The 23,673-nt window shown below is 44.6% G+C and overlaps 1 protein-coding gene across 6 annotated transcripts in view; it reads right to left on the bottom strand.

Annotated features, from left to right (window-relative positions):
• Nucleotides 1-20,833: 20,833 nt before the first annotated feature.
• The window catches only part of ZNF521 (zinc finger protein 521), a 283,477-nt gene continuing 280,637 nt past the window's right edge, over nt 20,834-23,673 (bottom strand). For all 6 annotated transcript variants that reach the window (XM_057527195.1, XM_057527191.1, XM_057527192.1 and 3 more), the window contains one exon: nt 20,834-21,641. In XM_057527195.1, the coding sequence (XP_057383178.1) occupies nt 21,612-21,641 (30 nt within the window). In that variant the 3' untranslated portion in view covers nt 20,834-21,611. The remainder of the gene's footprint in view (nt 21,642-23,673) is intronic.

Raw genomic sequence — 23,673 nt, 5'->3', positions numbered from 1 at the left:
AGGATGACTGTCCCGCTGAGTGTCAGTTCCTCGAGCCTGAACGATGACAGGCCTGAGCAAGAGACGAAGGACACGCAGAGCCACTCGGTGCTTGCCTGAGCCGTACCCTGGAGTAGACGGGGACACTTACCAGGGGAAAGCCAGCTAGGGCTCGCGCCATCGTTATTGAAACCACACAGATACTATCTAACAGGTTACGGTAAAAATGGTCAGCAAAGCAACCTGATGTACAAACAGGCAAACGAAAGGATGGTGTCCTTTTGCTCCTCATCAAAGAACGTTTCAAGGAGGAAGGGGACCTGAGAGAAGCTCCGAGGGAAGGGAAGGGCGGCCAGGTGCTAAGGTGAGGCAGGGGTGGGGCTTGGGAAGGGAAAGCAGAGGACCAAAGGCAGGGGCGGGGGGCGCATCGGGAAGCTGTCCTTGGGCTGAGGCCGGCGGCAGCGGGAGACCAAGCAGCCAGCTGGGGAAAGACGGGGCTGAGTAGGCAGCGTGAGGTCAGCCTTTTAAACTGAGGGGACCCCATTCCCCAGGCTCTGGCTCCCATAGGCTGTCTGCCTCAGGCCAGCATGGTGCGAAAAGGATGTGGTTTCCAGGGAATTTGATCTACATAGAAAGCCAATCAGGAAAATTCAGTCTCTTCAGAAACTCCACTTATTCCTCATTAAGAGAAGTTTGGGTTTGAATTATGGAGATAACTGCCTCAACTCTCCACTTCATTTTGCCTGTAGATACTTGCCCTCAGAGGGGTATTTTGAGGATAAATGAGAAGCGGGTAGAAGGCTTTGAACTCCTTCCATGAAAGGTAGCCTATCAATACAGGCCTCATATACTGAAGATGCTTCAAATTGCCAATGCACATGTATTTATAGCACCCATTATAAACACTGGATATCGTTTCTTCCCTTTTTTATTTTTTACAAGAAGAAGGCAGGAAAATCTAATTTTTTTTAACCACACTGCTTTTCTGCGCTTAACATTAACATTTCCTTCTGAATGTCATTAGCAGCTAATTAAGATGTTGATTTGCAGATTGTATATCCTGCAATAGAAATGATTTGTGAATGCTTACTAGGTGTTTCTCAACCTACACCACTCATGTTGGTTTAGCAAGAGCCTGGTGCATTCTAATGTACTGAGCAGTTTCCCCATTCTCCACTTATTTCTGCATGGGCATAATGAGAAAAAAAACGATAAGAGAGAAAAATGGGAAATACTATAAATAGTTGCTAAAGAAAAAAGCTGTAGGAAAGAGTTACGGCTCTAAGAGGGTGCAAAAAGAGCAAACAGATTGAATTTATTTTCTCTTCTTAATGGGGTATTTTAAGAAATAAAATGTGCACATTGCTTAGGTGAGCAGGTGTCTACATGTACCTGAGTGGATGTGCACCCATACCAACTGATTATAGGAAATGGCGAGGGACTGAATCTTCTGGAACGCACATGCTCTTGTTTTCCAAGGCCGCCTACTCCTTTGCCATGTTCATGCCTTTAAGGTTTCCCAAAGAAACTTCTTGCTTCTAAAACCATCCTTAAATCAAAGAAAGGCCTTATTCAGTTACTGCAAAGGATTCTGCAACTTAGGGGACATCTCCACAGGACATTTTAATATAATTTATGAATATTTGCTAGCAACATAATTGTCTTTTCTGCTGACATTTTCAAAGCAACACTGTGATTTGTTGGGTCTCTGGAGAGTCCAACTACAAAACTGATAATTATATTAAATATACATAGACAATAAAGAGTGTGTTTACATAACTATGCCCATAAATATCTGATTGAACAGTCATTGTTCTCAAACCCCTTTTAAGCAGCTCTCTGAGGCTTTCGGTTCTAATGACATGATGGTTTAAAAGATGTTGCTCAGTCTTGTACCATATTTAATTAACTTTCCTTTTTTAAACTTGTGATGGCAGAGACAATAACAAACAGCCCTGAAAAGACGGAGCGCTTTGAAACATGAGTGAGACCTTGTCAGGCTTTGTGCAGCAGGGACAGGAGATGGGCGGGCAAACGTGGCTGGACCGGGACCTCCCACCCTCCCCTGGGAGTCTATTAGGTGGCCAGGCAGACTCTCCGTCCCCACACACCTTCTCCCACACTCGCATCCGTGGGGCCATGCCTTGTGCACATGCCCTTGCCCGTAGGCAGCTGCATCCCTAACGATCTCTTCCTCTGGAAAAGGAGAAAGCACAGTGAAAAACCAACAAGCCCTGAGAGGCAGAGGCAGGGGAGTGTAGTGGAACGAACAGGGCCCTGGACGGTCTAGATACTTAGATTCTGGCCTTGGCTCTGCCATTGCTCTGTGACCTTGGGAAAGTGTATTCACCTCCTCCGGCTGCTGTAACAACTTACAAACTTGGTGGCTTCAGATGCCACAGATTACCTATCTTGCAGTTCTGGAGGTCAGAAGTGGGTCTCCCAGGGCTAAACTCAAAAGTGTTGGCAGGGCTGGTTCCTTCTGGAGGCTCTACTGGAGACTCTGTTTTCTTGCTCTTCCCAGGTTCTAGTGGCCACCCACATTCCTTGGCTCATGGAAAGCCAGCAATGGCCAGTTGAGTTTTTCTTGTGCTGCACCATGCTGACACGGACTCTCTTGCCTCCCTTTACAAAGGCCTGGGATTATATTGCACCCATCCATGTAATCCACACCCACCTCCCCATCTCAAGACCCTTAACCACATCTGCAAAGTCCCTTTTGCCATGTAAGTTAACATATTCACAGAAATTCGGGTGTAGACCTCTTTGGGGGCCATTGTTCTGCCTGCCACAGGAAGTCATCGAACATCTGTGAATGAGGGAGCTGGTATGACCTCCTAGATTCGATCATCCAACAAGTTAAGGTCCAGGTGACACAGTAGTAAACATGTGAGACTCAATCCCTGCCCTCTACAGAACTTTTGGTATGGAGGGAGAGAGAAGCATACCAGAAAAAGTAAACGTAATTTTTCAGGTGGATTAAGGGCTACAAAAGGAAGTATGGAGTATAAGGAGAGTGTTTTACAAAGTGATCTGGGAGTGGGAGTAGTCAAAGAAGTCTTCCCTGAGGAGGTGGCAGGGACGCAGAGATGAACCCAATGACTTGCAGTTGTCCAGCAGAGTGTGTGGGAGCTGGGGCCGGCAGAGGGGGCAGATGAGGATTTACAGTCAGACGGATCACCTCTGGGGCAGGAAGAGGGGGTGGAAGAACACGGTTTGCTGGAGAAGAAGCCTTTGGGGCTGAGAGCACAGGGTGTACAGGGAGAGAGGTTTGTGATGGGCTGAGAGAGGCAGTGAGCCGAGAAGTGAACCCTCAGCAAGTGATCAGCCCCTCCAGGAGGTTTGTAGGTAATTAGTTTTCAAAAGTTAGATACTGCTATGACCTTCACTTTGTAGAGGATGAAGCTGAGGGTCAGAGAAGCTAAATGACCCCCTCCCAAGAGTCAGGACTTGCACCAGGTTTGCTCTTGTCCCTACGCAACACTGTGTCTCAGGCAGGACTGGGGGACCTTGACATTTAACCCTTATGCTGAGAGCAGTTGGGAGCCATAGAGGACTTTAGAAAGATTACTCTTGGTAATGGATTTAGAGGCGTCTGGCCAGGGAGGAAGCTCTCAGGCAAAACAACATTGGCTCAGTCTGAAGTGGAGTAGTATGGGTGGTAAGAAATGGAAAGATTCAGTAAATATTGAGGAGGTAAAATTGATGTCTTGCTGATTGATGTAGGGTGAAAGGAAGAAGGAGATGACAAAGATGAGGCCTTTGCTTCCGGCCAGGGCATCTAGAAGGACCCATCAGTTCTATCCTAAAATAAGGGGTTCATGTGAGGCTGTGGACCAGAATACAGACATACACTAAAGCCCTAAAGCTATGAAGGCCCTTCATCCATTAATAGAAAAATAAGCTATGAGTGAACAGGTTTGAATGGATTTCAAGGTCTCAAAAAGAATTCAGCAGAATTTCTCCATGGCAATCCTCTCCTTCTAAGAGATGAATCCTGCTTACCATCACGGCTATGATTCTGTGTTTGTGCTGAACTCTTTCTAATTGTCATCAATTATGATTCATTAACTTTCAGGTGTCTTGCCTGTCATAATATTGTCATTTGTAAGTCTTTCCCTTTGCAGGCTGTGCGAATCTGTTGTGACATCTCAATAAGGCGGGATTCAATCAAGGTGTGAATGAATTGTTAATCTTGTTATAAATAGAAGGTACCATATGTCAGTATGTAAGGGATGTCTCCCTCTTTGTTGAAAACAATGTTAGTGAAACAAAACAAATGAAGTTTCAGAAAGAGTTGGTTCAGCTCACCAAGCTTCCAATTATGTTATAGCCGACAATTCTCTGCAGCTGATTCAGATTTCTGGAACTAATATTCACACATATTTACTTAGAATCATCATCTGAGAGAGAAAATTAGTGTCAGCTTGGGACACCAGAACCCCGGGTACGGCTGCTTCTCCTGATTGTGACTGTGGAGCTAGGCTTACGCTCTCCATCTGTATCCTCAAGAAGTGCATCCTAGGAGCCATTTGATCAAAACCTCTTTCTCCTTCTTCTTTGCATTTCTATATGGTTTGAAGATTTCTAAAATATGGCTACATTGGCTGAGCTCCTGTCCAAACTAGTTTGCGAGAAATAAACCCTGAATCTCCTTCTCCATGTACACTCTCAGTGGCAAGGGAGAGGGCTCTGGTCCATCTCGTCCTGAATGTGGTGCTGAGGCACTTGCGGGCAGTGTGTGTTCTGAGGTCCAGCAAAAGCCAGAACCAATAAAGCTTAAATTAGCATCCCGTCATCTAGAGCTACTTCCCCTCTGCTCTTCCGGAGCCCTCCCCAGCACCTCCCCTCCCCAACTCCTAAGCGCATCAATGTGTGCTTCTACCTTGTTCCATTTCTTTGGGGCCTCACTAAGTGACTAGCTTGTTAGTTCAAAATCAAGTTAATGGCTAATAACAGTTCTCCCCCAGTGACCTGTGGCATTGCCACAGAGAATCAATGCAAAAGTGTGAAAAGAGCTTGGATTTTGGAATCAGCCAAGGTTCAAGTTCTGGCTGTTCTATTCAATTTTGAGTGTCCGGGGCAAGTTGATGCTCTTTTGCGATTATAGCCGAGCCTGTAAAACAGTGATTCATACTTCGTGAGGTTACTATGAGGATTAAAGAAAAGAACAAGTGTTCAGCATCAAGTACAGAAACTGGCCTACTGATTGACTCTTGGGTAGAGGTCAGACGCAGCCCCCTGGAGACCCATCTCAGCCATGGTCCACCACTGATGTTCTGGAGACCATGATTGCCTTTTTCTCTTTCCCTCTGGCTGTCTCTCCTTCTCCTCTCCCCTTCCTTCCGCTCTCCTTTCCTCCCCAATGATTCCTTAAACTCTTGCTGGGTTCAAAACACTTTCTTTCCTTATTTTTCACTATCACTAACACAGGGTACAAAGGGCATTGCTGGTGGCACATAATACGAGAAAAGCAGGTGGGAAGCGCACGCCAAGCCCCGTAAAGAGCCATTCAGAACAACAGACCTCCCGCCCTGTCCCTCCAAAATTTGTTGTAAACTTGTTCCACCATAGTCATTAGAGACACAAAGGAAGTGTTGATAAGCTCCATGATTCATTCAAGGACCAAGGTTAATTTTTATTTATTCCCAGGTCATCACAAACAGAGGCAGATGGTGGTGGCATTTCCTTCTTGCCGGGAGCTCAGATATTATCTGGATAGCTTTCAGCAGCCTTTTGTGTCCATTCCCTCTCGGCGTGGGCAGCTTTCCTGGATAGGGCCCCAGCCACCCAAACTGCAGACGGATTTGATTTAATTCTGATGACTTGTGGTAAGTAATTGAGGTCACTTGGGCCCGGCTGGAGGGGAGCCAGCATCGCCAAGGAGAAAGGTTGACATCGTTTACCCTTTAGCGGCTCTTTCTTTGGAGGATTTATTTTTGGTGACCCATTTAAGCGGTAGCTTACTAAACTGTTGCAAAGTCACTTTTTCTCAGTTATACTAGTATCAGGTGACTCTGGGATGGTTTTAAAAAATACATACTTCAATTAAAAAATTAAAAAAAAACACCAAAAACCAACCAAACAAACAAAAAACACAGCACCCTGTGGGATGTACTTACACAGCCCTATAGGAATCATCATAAGGGACCAGACCCATGGTTTCTCCAATCAGTTTTCTGCTACACGCAGGAGTAGAATACGTAGCCCCTCCTCTCAGAGCTCACATTCTGGGTGGAGAGGGCAGTCACATTCTACTCCTGAAAAGAAACTGAGGCCGTGAGACAGCGTGTGGCTAGTGCATTTGTGGGTGGTTAGTGAATGCCAATCAACTACCCATCCCACTCTTTTAGATTCTTAGAAAACTGAGAACAGCACAGGGAGGCAGATGAAGAGCAAAATAGTATCGGCTTATCTTCTGGAGGATAGTCTGTCCCTCGGCGACTACTTTACAAACTCAGAAGTTTTCGATATTCCATCTAAATCCATGTCAGTTTCTTCTTCAAGAAGACAACCTCCTGCCACTATTATATTCTGTATCCTCATGAAATCCATCAAGAATTCTCTTTCTGGCTCTTATTGGCATCACCTTTGCCATCATCTCCGTAGCCAGGAGCCAAACCTGACATAATCTGGCCTGAATTTGTCTTAAAGTATCAATAACTTAAAGGCAGAAAATATGATTCTGAACGTCCAGGCCCTGACCGTTCCTATCAGGTTGGCATCAGCAGTCTTTCCTCTGTCTCCTTGGTATGTTGTGAGGATGAAGTCGTTTGTGCAATTCGGGCACCCAGTGCATGTTAATAAATGATCGATGAGGTTCTTTTATTTTAAATGTAAAATTTCTAGAACACAGTCTATCACCTCCCTAATCCTATTTCCATTGTCACACACATAAAAAAATCTGTTCTGCCACCAGCACATCTAATGACTAGCTGATATTAGCAGGAATAACTATTGGAATCTACATGATAAGAGTTGTTATGAAGATTAAATGATTTGCATATGTAAAGGACTTAGAAAAATGCCTGGCAAGCAGTAAGTTTATGTAAGTATATATAAGTGTTAGGCGCTAATATTATTAGTAGTAGTAGTAGTAGTTGTCATGATCGTTATAGTAGTATTTTATATCAGAAGCTCCTCTCTATTGCTCACCACCCTGCAGAGCAGAGGGCTAGATTTCTGAGATGATTCAGGAAAGGAGAAGGTGGTCGTATTGGCTGGAATGCATCCTGCCATCCACAAGATAGGAACCCACCTCTGCTTTCTCTATCACCCTCATGTTGTCTAAGACGTCTTTCTGGCGACATACCCACCTACAGCTCCACTGCATTAGGTCCCTGTTCACAAGCATATCTTTTCCTACATCTGTTTACCACTTCAGTCAGTGTTCAGATGCCGCCTTTGTAAGTAGGGAGATGAAGACTGAGTCTGAGGGGCGAGGATTTTATCTTGGGATATTGAGCATTTATTTCAAGGGACCCTTACATGATTGCATTGACTAACTTTGCTAGACTGGACTCAATCTAATGATTACTTTCCCACCACTACGCAGCAGACGGGCACTCATGAAAACGAACAGATCAGTAGGGAAATGATGATGCTACATAGACCCCGTACACCCACGTGTAACGTGAGTGACATGACCCTGCTACACGGTGTGTGAGCAGTCACACTTCGGCCATTTAGCATTAGCCGTGAAAAAGAACTTTGGCTCATGTCCGCCGAGTGGTGACGTCTTACTAACTTTATTAATAAGCATATTTGGTAATGCTTCGGGGTTCCCAGCCATGGAGCATATTCATAACAGAACAAAGAAAGTTAAATTAAGATCCAGAGACTGGGGTGGCTAGTACGCAGCTGTGTGTTCCAATATCAATCAGTGAAAACACTGTCAGCTATTGTCACACTATTGGATCTACTGAGTCTGCTTTACTTTCCCTGCCTCTCCCCTGGTCGCCATCCCCTGAGGCAAGTGGGTAAACTTTCCAGGACCCAGATCACTCATGACTGTGGGCAGGTCTGCCCAAGCTTGGGTGGTGGCTTAGTATTGAATCATTTTCCTGTTATCTGTTGATTTGGGACAAGGGCCCCAGTTTTGCTCACTGGAGCCATGAGTCTCTCTTGATATACGTTGGCTGCTCCCCTGTTTCTCCCAGAATCCAATCCCCTGTGTCCTGTTACACCTCACTCTGGTTTGCATGTGATGTCCAGAACTTTGATCCGCCTGAGTTTGTGCTCTGAGAACTCCCCAAAGCCGCTGGCCTGCTGGTCTACCTCTTCACACTCCATGTGGTCAGTCTGTGTCCCTCTGTGGCCTTGCGAAGGACTGATGCATGTCACTGATCTGAACTGAGACAAGGAATTGCCAGGTCCTTGGACAGGGAACCCAGGCAGATTGACCTTTTGTCGGCTTCAGCTGGGTCCACCCTGCCCGGAGGGTGGGTCGCACATTTACTCTCGAACAGTTTTCCCAGCTCCCAGTCTGTGCCGGCGCTGTGATGGGTGCTGGCAACACAAGAGGGACAGGATGGCTGTTAGTCCCTGTTCTCTGCGGGGGTTTGGTCCAGCTCACAGATCAGGGGTGGGTGCCTGAGCCCCTACCCGCACTTTATCCTCACACTGTTTTGATGACTATGAAAATATGACAAGAATTGTGTTCTATGAACAGCAACATTTATTTTGAGAATTCCAACAAAATGACAGAAGCTCACCTTTATTCGTGCTCAGGCTGTTTGCTCTGTCTAGGCTTGACAACCCAGAGGACTCTTACTGATTTTCCCACTGCATCTCCCCGCTGAAGCCGTCATGGAACTCGTGTGTACAGATGGACGCCTCACCCCCTGGACTCTCACAGCATCTTTTCGACACCCCAGAAGAGCACTTCCTCACGTGGATGGTCACTGTGTGTGGGGTCTTTGCCTCCTGAGCCTCCAGTGGGCTCATTGGTTGAACGATGGCCTTACTCAGCTCTGCAATGCTAGTGTCTCCCATGGCACCTGACAGAAAAATTGAGAGTAAAGAAAATTAACAGTTGATCCTCAAACTCTCAGTTGCTCCTAGGCTAAAGGAACACTCTGCAGACGAATAGGGACAAAATTTTATTGAGCGCCAACTAGTGGCAGACATTGGGCTGGATGTTTTATATCTTTGTTCAGTTTATCTTCATGACAGCTTAAGCGACAGGGACCATTTCCCGTGCTTTAGAAATAAAGCACCTGAAGCCCAGAGACCTTGTTCCATGTCCAAAATCACACAGCAGGACAGGAACTTAGGACTTCATCATCTTGCCTCCCGGGCCCCATTACTTTATAAACTGACCCCCCCACTTAGCTTCCCTCGGAGCTCTCATGGCCCCGAACCTCCAAGATTTCCTACATTGGCTTTCCCAATGGGGGAAAATCCACTTAGGTGTAACTAGGAAAAAAACGATCAAGTGTATTATAAAGGGGGCCCCATTACATCTACACACCTATAGATAACTGAAGCATATGGTTGCTTAAACTGAGTTATTCCCTTTGGCTATTATACTCATTACCTCCTGGCAGTTAGAATTCACCTGCTTCAATTTCACCAGAACGTGTGAATTGCACATTCCATATCTGACTTAGCAGGAGCGCACCCTGAATCCATTTTTATTTTCACCTAATGATAGTTGTAGGGCAGTCAAGAGGTCTTATTTGGTCTTATGGACGATTATCTTTCTCAATGGAATGCCGAAGAGGATGCTAATTAATGCTTATAGGTATTCTGTATTTAGGGACATAACTCTAAGTTGGGTCTTTAGCTAATGCATAAATCCGTATCACATAAACATACCTTTTCTCTTCCTTTTTTTCTCACATATATTCCTCAGCTTTGAATCATGCCTCCGCTTAGCTATGAGACCTTGGGCGGGTTGCCTTACCTTTCTGAGCCCCAATCCTTTGTGAAATGGGATACCACATTTTCTGGAGTTGTGTGGATTTAGGGAGATGCACGAACTTCCCAGGCATCTGGCTGAGGACACATCAGGAGCTTGGTGTCCACTGGAAGCTGAGCAGCTGTAGCATCGGCCACTCCTCTGTCACCCAACTCACACTCTCGGTGAATCTCTTCTTCTCAGGGGTGCTTTCACAGGAGTGCTGCTTAGCGTGGGTCATCCAGGCGCCAGCCACTCCCGTGTTCTCTGCCTCCTGACCAGGTGTCTGTTTCCACTGTGCGGGGCAGAGACGGCAGTCTGAGCTCTCCAGGAAGAACCCACTCCCCCAGAAGTATTAGTGGGAGTATTAGCGCAGAGGAGGTTTGCCTTGCCCGATCTTCAAAGAACCAATGCAAACCAAACAAAACCTAGAAATATGCCACAGACGCTTCTGATCTCTAGTGTCTTTACTTGGCGACCACACAGCTGGGGTTGTTGCCTATTCTGGTCCTTTCTTCTCCAATGCAGAGCCCAGTCTTGCTGGTTCCTCCTCAAGAACAATGCAAATTCCTTTTCTTGTCTTATCTCCAGAAATTTGATTATCATCTTTTGTTATATGTGTAGACACTTGGACCTTCACCCTTTGATAAGTAGCTTATCAAAAGATTTCTTGCTTTAAAATGCAGCATTCTCTGGTACACTGAAATTTCCTCAAGTGATTCCCTATGGAGATTGAAAAGTGGGGCTGACCTTTGTGTCTTTGGTATCGAGTGGACCAGAGAGGCAGCCAATGTTAAAGTAGGACCCTGGAGCCAGAGGTGGTGGCAATGCTGGCATGAGAACACAAGGCCCACTTTCTACCACTTCTTTCCGCCCCTGGGTACTTTGAGTGCAGAAAAGGGGGAGGGAAAGATGGGGGAGGAGGTCAGATTTGAACTTCCATTGGGTGCGGACTAGTCAAAGTGATCTTCTCTCCATCTCAAGAGGCAAGAGGTCTAATTTGATGTGACAGCAGTATAGTACCTGGGCCATAGTAGGTGCTCAATAAAAGTATCTCCATTTTCCCCCACTCATGATAAACATTGCCTTCACTCTCCACAAACCCCATCAAAAATTAACCAAGACAATAAGAAGCCCAGGGCTGACCTGTGGTCAAGCTCATTCTCCAGGGCCATCGAAGCCTTGCCATCCCGGGGTCAAAGAAACCTCCTTGAAATGAGATTGACATATACAGAAAGCCTTGGGTACATTTTGTTTTCACAAAATAACACTCACCCTCTTGTTTCTTTGAGCTAAATGACATGATGATTCTCAAAGGAATCCTTACAATTCTCTCTGGTAAGTTTGAATGCCTCCTGTAATTTAGTTAAACAGCTTTTGGGTATCACAGAGAAACTTGTTACTCACGGAAGGAAAATGGATCCCCATACTTGCAGCTGGGGACCTCTTAAGGTCCATCCGAGGCTCCTTGTGACCACATGACTTTCTCTTTCCCCAAACTGCCAAGAAGGGGCAGTCATTACATGAGCTCTCACACCATTTGCTGCTGCTCTGTTTACTGTTCCTTTATTTACATAACTAGAGATTCAACATCCTAACATGTTTTGCAAGCTGTCATGACATGAGAAGCTAGTAATCTGCTCTATTTTGCTTGCTAACATATTTTTGACATATTTTAGCTTTTGATTATAAGATTGCCTCTTTGCCTGCTACCATCTGTCTCGACTCAGTGGAACTCTGGCATTTACAAAAACAGTGGGGTGTAGTATTTCTTATCTACTTGAACTCTACCAGAAACATGCTATTTTCAGTCTTAACCAATATGTCATGCTTTCACACACGAAGTCTGAAATGTTTGATATCTTGTGAGATCTGCCAGGGATAAGGAACATATCTTCATATCCAATTTGGCTGAGATGAGAAATGCCTTAATGAGGAGAAAGGAGCAGGATCCACCTTCTAAACAGAGGTGGCTTTTTTATCTGGTTTACATCCTCTTGACTATGCTTATCCCTTTATCAGCATGATTAAGATCTTCTGTGGAAATACATCTTCTTTTGGACTTTGTAAGCTCCCAGTGGCCAACATTCTTGAGGCATATTTTTCAGTATGAAATAGTTATCCACCAACATTTGGCAACAAGACATCTTCTACATGGTGTCCCTTTTTCATTCCTATCTTTACTCATTAGGGAAAGTTATCCCAGGTTGGACCCAAAGGATTAGCGTGGTTCCTGCCTCTGCTGACAACACAGAGGAATGTGACACTGTATTCAAACAACATGTTGGAGGAAAGGCCAAAAAAAAAAAAAAAAAAATATGCACAGGCCTAACATGCATCTATTCAACACTAAGATTAAATGAATTTATTATGCTCCTGGATCACACCCCATAGGCCAAGAAGCTGTCAGCTGTTGACATTTTCTTTTCTCTCCATGTTCTAAGTGTAAATATATTTGTCAAGGGAATATAGCGTACGCCTGGTTCAGTATATGCCCATTTCATCAGAAGGAAAGCTCTGATTATCTGTAATCACAGTCAACATCTTTGTTGCTTTAAGAAAGGAGTGGGCTGAAGCTTGGATTTACATATGGATCTGGTAGCTTTTCAGATTCAGTTGTTTTTTTTTTTATCATGTAATTATATTCACCATACTGTCTAAAGCCAAGGGCTTTTTTTTGTTTTTTTTTAAATTTTTTTTATTTATGTATTTATTTTTGGCTGTGTTGGGTCTTCGTTTCTGTGCAAGGGTTTTCTCCAGTTGCGGCGAGCGGGGGCCACTCTTCATCGTGGTGCGCGGGCCTCTCACTATCGTGGCCTCTCTTGTTGCGGAGCACAGGCTCCAGATGCGCAGGCTCAGTAGTTGTGGCTTGCGGGCTTAGTTGCTCCGCGGCATGTGGGATCCTCCCAGACCAGGGCTCGAACCCGTGTCCCCTGCATTGGCAGGCAGATTCTTAACCACTGCGCCACCAGGGAAGCCCCTAAAGCCAAGTTTTTAAAAAAATTTTTGTACAGTTTTTAAAGGTACTTTCCATTTACAGTTATTACAAAATATTGGCTATATTGGATTTTGGTGCTAAACACATCAACTGAAATCATTACCGTCGAAGAGATCAAAGAAGGAGGCATTTTGGACATCCAACTCCAATGTGTTGTGGCTATAAATTGAGTCCATGCTGACCCGGGTCCTTGATGCCCCTCTTTACCAGGTTACCAGTGGCAACTGTGGAACTGAGAAAAAAGGCTGCGGTTGAATCTCTGGGTAATTTTAATTGTGAGTTTCTGGGGAGCGGGGATCTTGTCTTACCCCCTCATCCTTTGTTGAACTAAGAGGGACTGAGGACTATAGTCAAGCTCTTAATTCATCAACATGTGCTTAACTGAACTTCCATGGTGACATCACTGCGGGTGGATTTTTTAAAAATACGGAGAGCAGATTCCCCATGCTTGAAAGATTTAATCCAGCCAGGAAGCCATGAATTGCTAAGCTAGGCTATAAGGGCAATAGGAATTTAGAGAAAGGAGATAATGGTGCAGATTAGCCTGGGATTTATGGAAGAGGGGCTTGGTCTGTGACCAGAAGACTGACCAGGATTGAGGTAAGTGGAGGGAAAGAAGGAAGAGCGTGTGAAGACGAGGAATAAATAGACGATAGACATGAAAAATGACGTAAGGGGATGGACTTAGATGTGCAAAGGAGGATGACTTGGATTCACTGACAGAAACAGGTTGAAGCTGAACGGGTAGCTCGGCAAGATTAAAACATTCTTGAACGTCTAAGGAATATTCATCTTTTTCTGGAAGATAATAGACCATTACTTCAGGTTCTCATAAGCAGGAGACAAGGTAAAAGTGGTGCTTTTTTTAGAAACACTATAAAGGAGGGAATCAGATGGATAAGAGGTACAATGGAGAAAAAGCAGTGATTCTAGAATCAACATAAAAAGAGCCTGGATTAAATAAAGGTAATAATACTTAAAGCAATAACTTTCCTGTATAGGGCATCTAATATACTTCAGGTGTTTTTAGCCACTGATAACAACACCAGCAAACATCCTACAACAACTTGTAAGTATACTTACCCTCAAATTAAAGAAGGAAAAAGAAATTTTGGAAAAGCCAAGTAAGTTGGTCTAGGCTACATAGCTAGTACGTGGCAGAAAAGGATTCAAGTGCCATTTAAACCACGCTCTTTTTCACTACATTACTCTGGGAGTCACTGGTATTTACTGAATGAGGAAATGATGTGAAATCACATCATTTCATGATGTGATATCACATCATTTCATGATGTGAAATAATTGTTTTATAAGGATGAACACGGTGGCCATATATAGAAGAGGAATTAGAGAGAGGAGAGACCAGAGGTAGCAGATGAAAAGGACCTCCCTAGCGTCCTGTCATTGGAAATAGAAAGGAAAGAATAAACATAAGAAATACTGCCAAGCAAGAACATGGGACCTGGTGACTGATGGTGTAAATTATTGAAAGGCAGAGGAGAGTGAGGACGGGGGAAAAAACCCTTCTCGTTGCGTGGTGAGAAGGCCACTGGTGACCTTCAGAACACATTTTCAGTAAAAGGATATTGATGGAAGCCAGCCTGCTGGTGAGGAAGGAGCGAGTCAGTGGTCAGGAAATGGAGGATGTGGGAGCAGACCACAGAGCTGAGAAATTTGGAAGAAAATAAAGGAAATAAATAAAACAGTCTTGGGAGGAGGTTTCAGAGTCAGGAAAAAGGATTTTTTTTTTTTTTTTTTTTTGAAGAGGGGAAAACCTGTGCACATTTGAAGACAGAGAACAGTATGAAGATAGGTGGGGAAAAAATTAAAGGCGCTAGAGAAAGAGGGGTCAAAGGAGGTGGGAGGGGGGTGGGTTAGAATTGTCAAACTGACCAATAGAACTTTCTGTGTTGAGGAAAATGTTCTGTATCTGTGCTGTTCTATATGGTAGCCACTAGCCCCGTACAGCAGCTGAACACTTGAAATGTTCCTAGTGAGAATGAGAAACTGAATTTTAAACTTTGCTGAATTTAAATTGATTTAAATCTAAGTAGCCACATATTTAGGTAGCTAGTGGCTACCATGTTGGACAGCACACTCCCTTAGAGAAACAAAGGTTTTGTCTCCTGGACAAGGAAACCAAACTCTCCCTCTGATTCAGTAAAAGACAGCAGAGAGCGAGACAAACCAGGGATGTTTCACATGCAGCGGAGGAAAAGTTTGTCCCTGCCACGTGACCTTGATTTTCATCGGTTATAACTTGGTGATAGCCACGTTGTCAGAGCATTAGATGAGGAGAACCCACCTGAGTGGTAAGGGATTTGAAATTCACATCCCCGTGTAGATGTCAAGGTCTGAGCTGTAGTCTGTATTGACCAGATGAACTGAAGAACTGCCAAATCTCACGTGACACCACCAATACTCAGTCTGTCTGCAGTGCCTGATCAAGATGCTCCTTGTTCACGTGAAACGGAGATGGAGACGACGCTGGTAGGTTCCTTGGGACGAGGACCATTTTTGGAATAGGTTTTCCTGGTGTCTGAGTGACGACAAAGCCCTCCTCTGATTTCCTAGTCCCCGTCCTGCTTCCACATCTCATGGGCACTTTGGATTTGGATATTTTAAAGCCAAAAGGAGGTGATTCCCCTCAGAATGATTTCACTTTGGACATAGTAAAAGTTTTCTCAAAGAATTTCCCACCCAGAGAAGGGAGTGTGTGTCCTGCCCTGGATTCTGCAGGTAAACAAAGAGGGAGCCCCCGATGGGCGCCCACTGCTTCCCTGAGACAGCTTCACCCATCATCGTTTCACCGGCGCGCCATCCCCTGGATCACGGCGTGTGTTGTTTGGGCTGTTTTTCATAGCCTCCGCAGCTGGGAATTCAAGATGCTATACTTAGGCAGAAGTCCATGAAGGAATTAATTGATATGAGCCAGAAGTTGATTGCCATTTAAGTACTCAGCCTCCGCCATTGCCAAGTTTCCCTCTTTGCAGAAAGAACTGAGCTTGCCTGCAAACTGGCTCATTCAGGATGCGAGCACAAGATGGAATTCAACCTTTAATATGCTGCATCACCTGCTTGGAAATAAAGGGGCTCTGTGCCTTTCCCCCAGTTGACAGCTGACTTCATTACAAAGGAATCTGGCGGAGACGGGGCTCCTCCTTGGCCCCGCGAGGTGCTCACCCGGGAACGCAGTGCCAACCAGACCTGAGCCTTGGGATTCTGCCAGAAACCCACGCCGGGTCATTTTACCCTAAATGATTCCTCTTTCTCGAACTCTGGGCGTTTGCAGCACCTTTGGTAGTGCTCGCTCCAGACAAGGGAGATGGTAAGAGGCTCTGGCCTGCTGAAGCTGAGTGGAGAAGCGTTTGCAGGTATTCTCTAATGGATCTGGAGTTTCAAACGTCCTTTCTCAAGGGTTCTGCAATGTTGCACCCCGACGGGCACAAAGCAGGGCTGCCATGCTCTGTAGAGTGGAACTTGAGGGTTCATCGGAATCCTTGTCCCAAGTTCTGGAACAGACCCAGCGCTGCTCCAAGGAGCCTAACCCAGCCCCTGGGGGCTGCCTCTGGTATCTTGACCTTCCATTTGGGCTGGAACACTGGTTAAGCTTATCAACCTTCAAAGTAGAATGTCAACCCTCTCACCCATTTACATGATTTCCAAAGCATATTTAACCTAACCTCCATTAGCCACAGAGAATATAGCATATCTGACTTGCAACAGAGAGTATTGACTTTCTGCTATTTTTTATCCTTCATCATTAAAAAAAAAAAAAAAATCCGTCTGAAATCTAAATATCCAGGAACAAGGGCGGGCTTATATAGAACACATCCATTTGGTGCATTACTGTTCTACCTGAAGCAATAGAAATACGAAGGCCACAAAGCAACATCAAAACTGCATATGATGCTCATATACACAAATCGTATAATAATTTTAAACAAACATTTTAAATAGTCTGGAATGAAGATAATTGGAAAAAAATAATACTTGATGCTGAAGGTCAAAACTGGCAATCCAAGAGTAGGGCCTGGCCCGAAAGTCTATCTCATATGGCCTGCACAGCAGGGGGTCAGCAGAGCTTGAATAACAAACGGAGTAGGCTGCCAACATTCAGAAATTGGCACGTGGCACATAACCACCTGGATTGCTGGCTTCTCCTGAGACACTGGGCGACCTGGCCTTGGCAGGTGATGGGTGATTTGCTCTCTGGGTGGCCAGAGTTCCCATGGGGCCAGATTTCTCACTCATAAAGTTTGTAATCCTGAATCAGGGGTAAGGGTGCCACGTGGGGTTCTGGGTCATTTTCCCCCTTTCCCCTTCTTCTGAAACTTGCCATAGGTTATGTTACTTTAGAGTTAAAATAAGCATTACACGCCCAGTTGTTAAAAAGTAATGTTGAGGAAAGAGAGTTTGAGGCCCATACTTCTCTACTCCTTGGATGTTATTTTCAAATTTCTAGTCTTTTTTTTTTTTTCAGTTTTAAAATTTTTAAATTTGTTTCAAAGTTAAACCCAAGACACATTGACTTCATAGGAAATCCACTGAGAAGTGTTTTTCTAGGCTGAACACCTCTTTCCCTTCAGTCTCCCCCAACAGAGCATGCACGTTAATTACTTAATTTTATAGTCACTGCTGTCCCACCACTATACCAAGATCACCTAAACTGTGTGTGTAGTATTCTGAATGTTCTTATTTATACCCTAATTTCACTAACTGCAAACAATTTTCTGGGATACCCTGTCACTTGAATTCTTTGGCTACTTTTGAAGACGAAGTCCAAAGAACTCTTAAATGATTCTCCTTTGGTGGGGGAGGGTGGTATTTTATAGGCATTAGCAACTAGCACCTGGGGCTGTGCTGATCCCATCTGGCATCACTTGGAGGCAACCTATAAAACCAAAGAATCACAAATTTCTAGTCTTGAACCCAGTATACTTACATGTGAATGTAGCCTGGCCTAGTGGGTCTCGGACGTGGCTACACTAGGATCACCGGGGGCACGTTTGCACTCTAGACCAATTAAGTCAGCCTCTCTGGGGGTGGGATTCAGGCAATAGAGTTTTTTTTTTTTTTAAGCAATAGAGTTTTTTAGGAGAATTCCCTGGCGGTCCAGTGGTTAGGACTCGCTGCTTTCACTGACGGGGTCCAGGGTTTCAATCCCTGGTCAGGGAACTAAGATCCCACAAGCCACACAGTGAGGCCAAAATATACATACATATATATATATATATATATATATATATATATATATATATATATATATACACACACACACACACACATACACATACACATATATATATGTATATATATGAATCTTGCAGGCAATAGAGGTTTTTTTACAGTTTTCCAGATAATTCTAATGTAAAAAGGTCCTTGAACAATCATAGAGAATTTTACATTAGAGCAGTTTCTCAGAGTCGGCACTGTTGACATTTGGCACCTGATAATTCTTTGTTCTGGGGACCTGTCCTGTGGACTGTAGGATGTTTAGCAGCATCTCTGGCCTCTACCTGTAGGTGCAGCTACACTCCTCCAGGTGACAGCCACTGCATGAGATCATAAAATTAGGGTCAGGAACAGTGGCCATTGTATTGGCCACCCGACTGCACATAAAGTCACTGAGAAATTTCTTTTGGAATTGAGTGATAGGGAAAAAGATCTCTCGTAAGCAAGTGGTATAATCCTTCATTTCCGTTGTTGTTTTTCCCTTTACTACCAGGAAGCTCAAAGCCAGTGCGAAAAATGCATTCAAAACCAAAATTAAAGCAGAAAGCAAGCCAACTGCTTTACTGTATTTTCTCTTCTCTGCACGATGCTGCTTTCCCTATTAACGTTTTGTTAATCTTTATTTAAGTTGCCTTATAGTCTTAGGGAATGAAGCAGGAAATAAATATAAACAAGGTAATAAGCAGAAGGAAGGAATGACTGTTCCACACACCGTTCAGTATTTATGATCCAAAGAATGGTTGGTTATAAAGAAGGTTCTGCTGAATCTGAACGATCTCATAGTCACCGGAGGATCAGGCAGGCATATGGGGCAGTAAGAGTCAACCTCTTTGGCCTCCAGCTTTACCTGGGAAGAGGCTGAAACATGCTTGTATTGAAGGAGCCCAATGGCCAGCCATGTGACAGCCTCTAGAATGATAAGCACCAGCCTCCATTGCTTCCTAGGAATTCCAACCCTTGCTGTTTACCAGGAGGCTGGGAAGTCTCTCAGAGGTGATGCTGTTAAAGGCAGCTTAGGCTCCATCCCTGGATAATACCATCACCTGCTTTCCTTTTCATGAATGAAGAGCAGCTTCCTTTTAGTAAAATATAACCCACTCATTAATAACCTGAGGTTTTAAAGCTTTTTAAAAAATCATCGTGTGGCTATTTCATTTTAAATGCAAAATCCTTGAACAGACCAGAGGTCTTAATTTTTTAAAATATAGCTGAGTATTTTAATTATGAATGTACTTGCATATTCTTAGCATACTTCATTATTTATGTAGCTGGTGAAAAAGCTTTTTAATTAAATAGCATGCTGGCAATCCATTGTGAAATGTATAGATGTAGGTTTTCCTAGCATTAAAAAACTAAACACACACACACGATACATTCTGGCAAGCAAACGTACGTTAATTACCAGGAGATACCTGTTTCTGAATGATCCTATAATTTGACCAAACTTTCTTTTATCGGTATCAAAGTAAGTAATATAATTTGCCAGCACTCTGCATGGCTATTCACATTCAATGCACTCAACTAATTTGGAAATGGGGTAGAACAGTGGGTCTCAAAGTGTGGCCCTCCAAAGTGTGGAACATGAGCCCCAGCTGGGAATGTCCTAGAACTGCAAACATTTGAGCCCCACCAGGTCTACTGACTCAGCAATTCCGGGTGTCAGGTCCAGTACCCTGTGATGTAACAAGCCCTCCAGGTGATCCTGACGCAGGCTAGGGTTTGAGCACCATGGGGTGAGGCTTACACCTTGTGGGGCTGGTATGTTGGTTTCATTCATGGTTCCCCTGGTGACAGGTGGTCACAATAAAGTGAATCAGTCCATGCTTTAGCCTCTCCATCAAAAAAAAGTGCTATGAAGATTCTCGCTTGTTTAAAGAGCTGCTTGAGGTCCTCAGAGTTTCAAAGAGGGTGAAAGGGTCACAGTGGGTGAAGTATTTTAAGCAGGATGTGGATCAAAGTTGCCCACTAATATCAGGTCTATATTTACTGATTTTGGCTAAACATGTATATTAGGGCTCAACATACACATCGCTATTCTCTTCCCCCCCCAAAAAAAAGCCTCTGAAATTCGAGTGCCTATTCATTCACCATTTTGTGGCAAGCCATGGTGTGAGCAACCAGTGAGCAAACGTCCAGGCAACATCCCGTGCCTGCGTGGAGGCCTATGACCAAGCCACGTCACCTCTCCGGGCTGGCGTCACCCTCTCCGGGCTGGGGGACTGAGGCCTGGAGGTGGGTGATGTGGAGAAGATCACACTGAGAGTCTGCGCTCTTGTGCCAGTGCGAGGCTCACAGGCTCCCTGCTCTGTGCTTTGTCTTCTGAATGAACAAAGCTGCTTCTTAAGTACACATAAGCCAAACTGCCTCTCAAATTGCAGCCATCTACTTGGAGTTCAGATTTGCACAGCATGACATGAATTGGGCTGCAAATTATGCAGAAAACAGCCATCACATCCATCTGTGATGTCAAAATCCTCCAGTACAATGTGACCTGGTAGGATCTGCAAGAGGAAGAAGTACATCGGGTCTGATTCCTTCCCTATGCGATGTGATGAATCTCCTCCCAGCTGCTTTTTGGCCCAGTGTGGAAAGGTTAAATATGATTGAGGTTATGCCTGGGATATTCTCAAGAGCAGAACTCATTTCCAAGGGTGCAGGCAATTAGATTTTTTTAATGGCAGAGTAACTAGAAAAAGAAAACACACAAATACACTCACACCTAATGGTAAACTGAATTTATTTCCTCTTGGAAAACAATTCCAGTAATCTCCAGGTTCAGACCGCAGAGTAAACATTAATAACAGTAACATACAGGTTAGTTCAACTGATTCAAGAATTTGGCTGTGTGAAATCATTAAGGAAAACCTTGAACACTCAAAGCTTCAAATGTATCCAGGAAAAAAAAAATTCTTTGACAGTCTACATAACAACTATTGCATATATAGTGATGCTAGCTGTCACATTGCAAGGCTTACAAATATATATACGGGCCTTATCCAGCTGTGGGGTTCTGTGAGAACATCTCTTCATGGTTTGCAAGAATCTTCAGCAATAAAAAATAGTCTTGGGTTTAACTGTTGATATACCAAAAGAGAAATTCTAGGCTTAAGCGTTAAGAAAAGGAAGTCCAAACATAGTCTCCTGTGTAACAGGGTTGTTTTAATCTGTCTTCCTTGAAAATACTTTCTCTTAAGCCATTTTGCTCACATTTTTTTTTTTTAAATCTTGCCTGAATAGGGCCCAAGTCCACTTGTCTTTATAAGACCATTTTAGTATCAGACGACATAATACATGTGAGACACTTTATATACAGGGGGTCTATCCGGTGCTCAAAAGTTCAAACACATGAACATCCAACAGTTTTGATAATACAAGTTTTATGGTACAATACAATGTTTCTGAATAATATACATTAACAATGAAAGTTTCGTGCAAAGAGTAAAATATGTTCCCTTTTTGTGCCACAAAAGTCATTCTCCTTGAGAGACCGTGCTTGCACTAACTGCTGTGTTGGGTCATCGTATGATTCTGTAATGAAAGAGGGGGAAAAAAAAAAAACCTTAAGTGATTGTATTTTCATCAAACCAAGTATCTATAAATGCTGATTGATTTATAATGACCTAAATACTGTATTTCTGCACCCAGATGAATCGGTGCTCATGGGACCGGCTCCTCCCTTCCCCCAGTGGGAGCCAGGATGGAAGGGCGGGGCCAGGGGTCTCCCCTTTCTCTGCCTCTGTTTTGCTTCCCCGGAGACCCCCCCCCACCGCCGCCGCCGCCCCACCTTCCACCATTTCTTCTTATCAGAATACGACCGTCTTTTCAAATGCCTGGGTAGCACTATTTTAGCAGTTATATTTATCTGCGCATCATTTCCATTCATTACAGGTGCTTTTGTTCTAACTCACTCTTAGAAGGTGAACGTCTTAACAGCAGAGGCTCTATCTGTCCCTGAATATAGACTTCACGGGCAAGAACAGCCTGGCCGACCACTGACAGGACAGGAAGCTTCTCCAGCTCCTCTCCTGGGGGTGGGCTTGGTGCTGGGTCCCAGCCTGGCGCAGGAGCAGATCACAGCAGCCTGCAACCTCCCCCGTCCCCAGCGGGTGCAGTCCTTGTTGCATTCTGGTGGCCTCCTCTCCATCCACACAGCATGTCCCCTTTCTGAGCCAACATCCCGGTTCCAAATTGTGAGCCGGCAACGGGGATTCCTGGGTAACTTATAACTACAAGCCAGGCCCTGGGGGTGAACACTGGGCTCCAGACCTGGGCCTGTGGCCTGCACGGGGGATGGTCACAGGACCATGGGACGTTCATTGGGAGCAAACACCTGGAGACGGCCTGATGTGCACCTTCCCTCCGCTGTGCGTCCCCTGAGCCTCGTTCTCCCACCTCTCCCAGTCGACCCCCTCCCCCATCCCTTCTGATCACAAAATACTACCACTTCATGCTCATCCCGTCTAAAACTGCTTTCCCCCTCCTCTGATTTCCCACGGTGCTTTATACTGCTTATATTGTATGCATCTGAGGTCTTGTGGTTATTTGTAATTTCGGCTCTCTCCCTGTGTCTGTAATTTGGGTCTTCATTCATTTATTCATTGCTTCACAAGCATCTCTTGAATCCTGGTATCACCACCAGGCATAGCCCCCAGGATTGCAGCGCTCAGCAAAGAGGGTCTGGCCAAATGAACGACTGACAAGCTAGGCAAGGGCCACAGCAGGGAGAAGGACGGTCCCTGCCTTCACATCTTCAGAGTGCTCTCAGTCTCAAGAAAGTCATGTGGGCACATGATGGTAAAGCAACCTGGTGGGATTATATTAGAAATGACCATAGGAATATCATGCACGCCTAACCCTGCCTGGCCTTTGGGGAAGGCTTTGCAGTGGACGTAACTCGTGACATTTTAGTTGAGGCTGGAAACATGAAGAGGCATTTGGGGTGCAGGGCGGGCATTCCAGGCCAAAGACCCACGTGGGTAAAGGCAAAGAAGAATATGCAAGGTATGTTCGTGGACCTGCAGCTCGTTCAGTTTGGTTGGAATCTTCTCAAGTGTCCAGAACCAAGCATGCAGATGAGAAATGAAGATAGAGAGAAGTTTGCGGCCAGATTATGAAGAGCCCTCTGTACCTGGCTAAGGAGTTCAGGCTTTGTCTTGTAGGTAAAGAGGAGCTATGGAAAGTTTTCAACAGAGGGCTTTGTCTTAGAGATCTTTGTTATCTTTTCATCCCCCACCAAACTAGCAAAATGCCTGCCCGATGAGTAAAGGATGAAGGACCGGAGGCTTGGCTGCTCAGGGTTGCCCAATTGGGGCTAAGAGCACCAGTGAAGGAGACATGAGTCTCGTGAAAAGGACCCAGGTCTTCCGTTCCCTATTTCAAACTAAGCCCATTTTATAAGCAGATTGACAGCAAATAATGAGGATGTTATTTCACTCAGCCTTATTTAAAACATACCATTTTTATTAATTCAGTAAAAGACAAGCTGGATTTTTAATTTTTCTTTAGTAGTACTAGCCTAAAAGTACATACAGGAGCAGACCAGTTTTATGCCAACTCTTTT

The sequence above is a fragment of the Balaenoptera acutorostrata genome, chromosome 13 (genome assembly GCF_949987535.1).
Source record: "Balaenoptera acutorostrata chromosome 13, mBalAcu1.1, whole genome shotgun sequence".
NCBI lineage: Eukaryota > Metazoa > Chordata > Mammalia > Artiodactyla > Balaenopteridae > Balaenoptera > Balaenoptera acutorostrata.
Note: the sequence above shows the minus strand (reverse complement) of the source record. Positions and strands in the feature narration are given on the sequence as shown.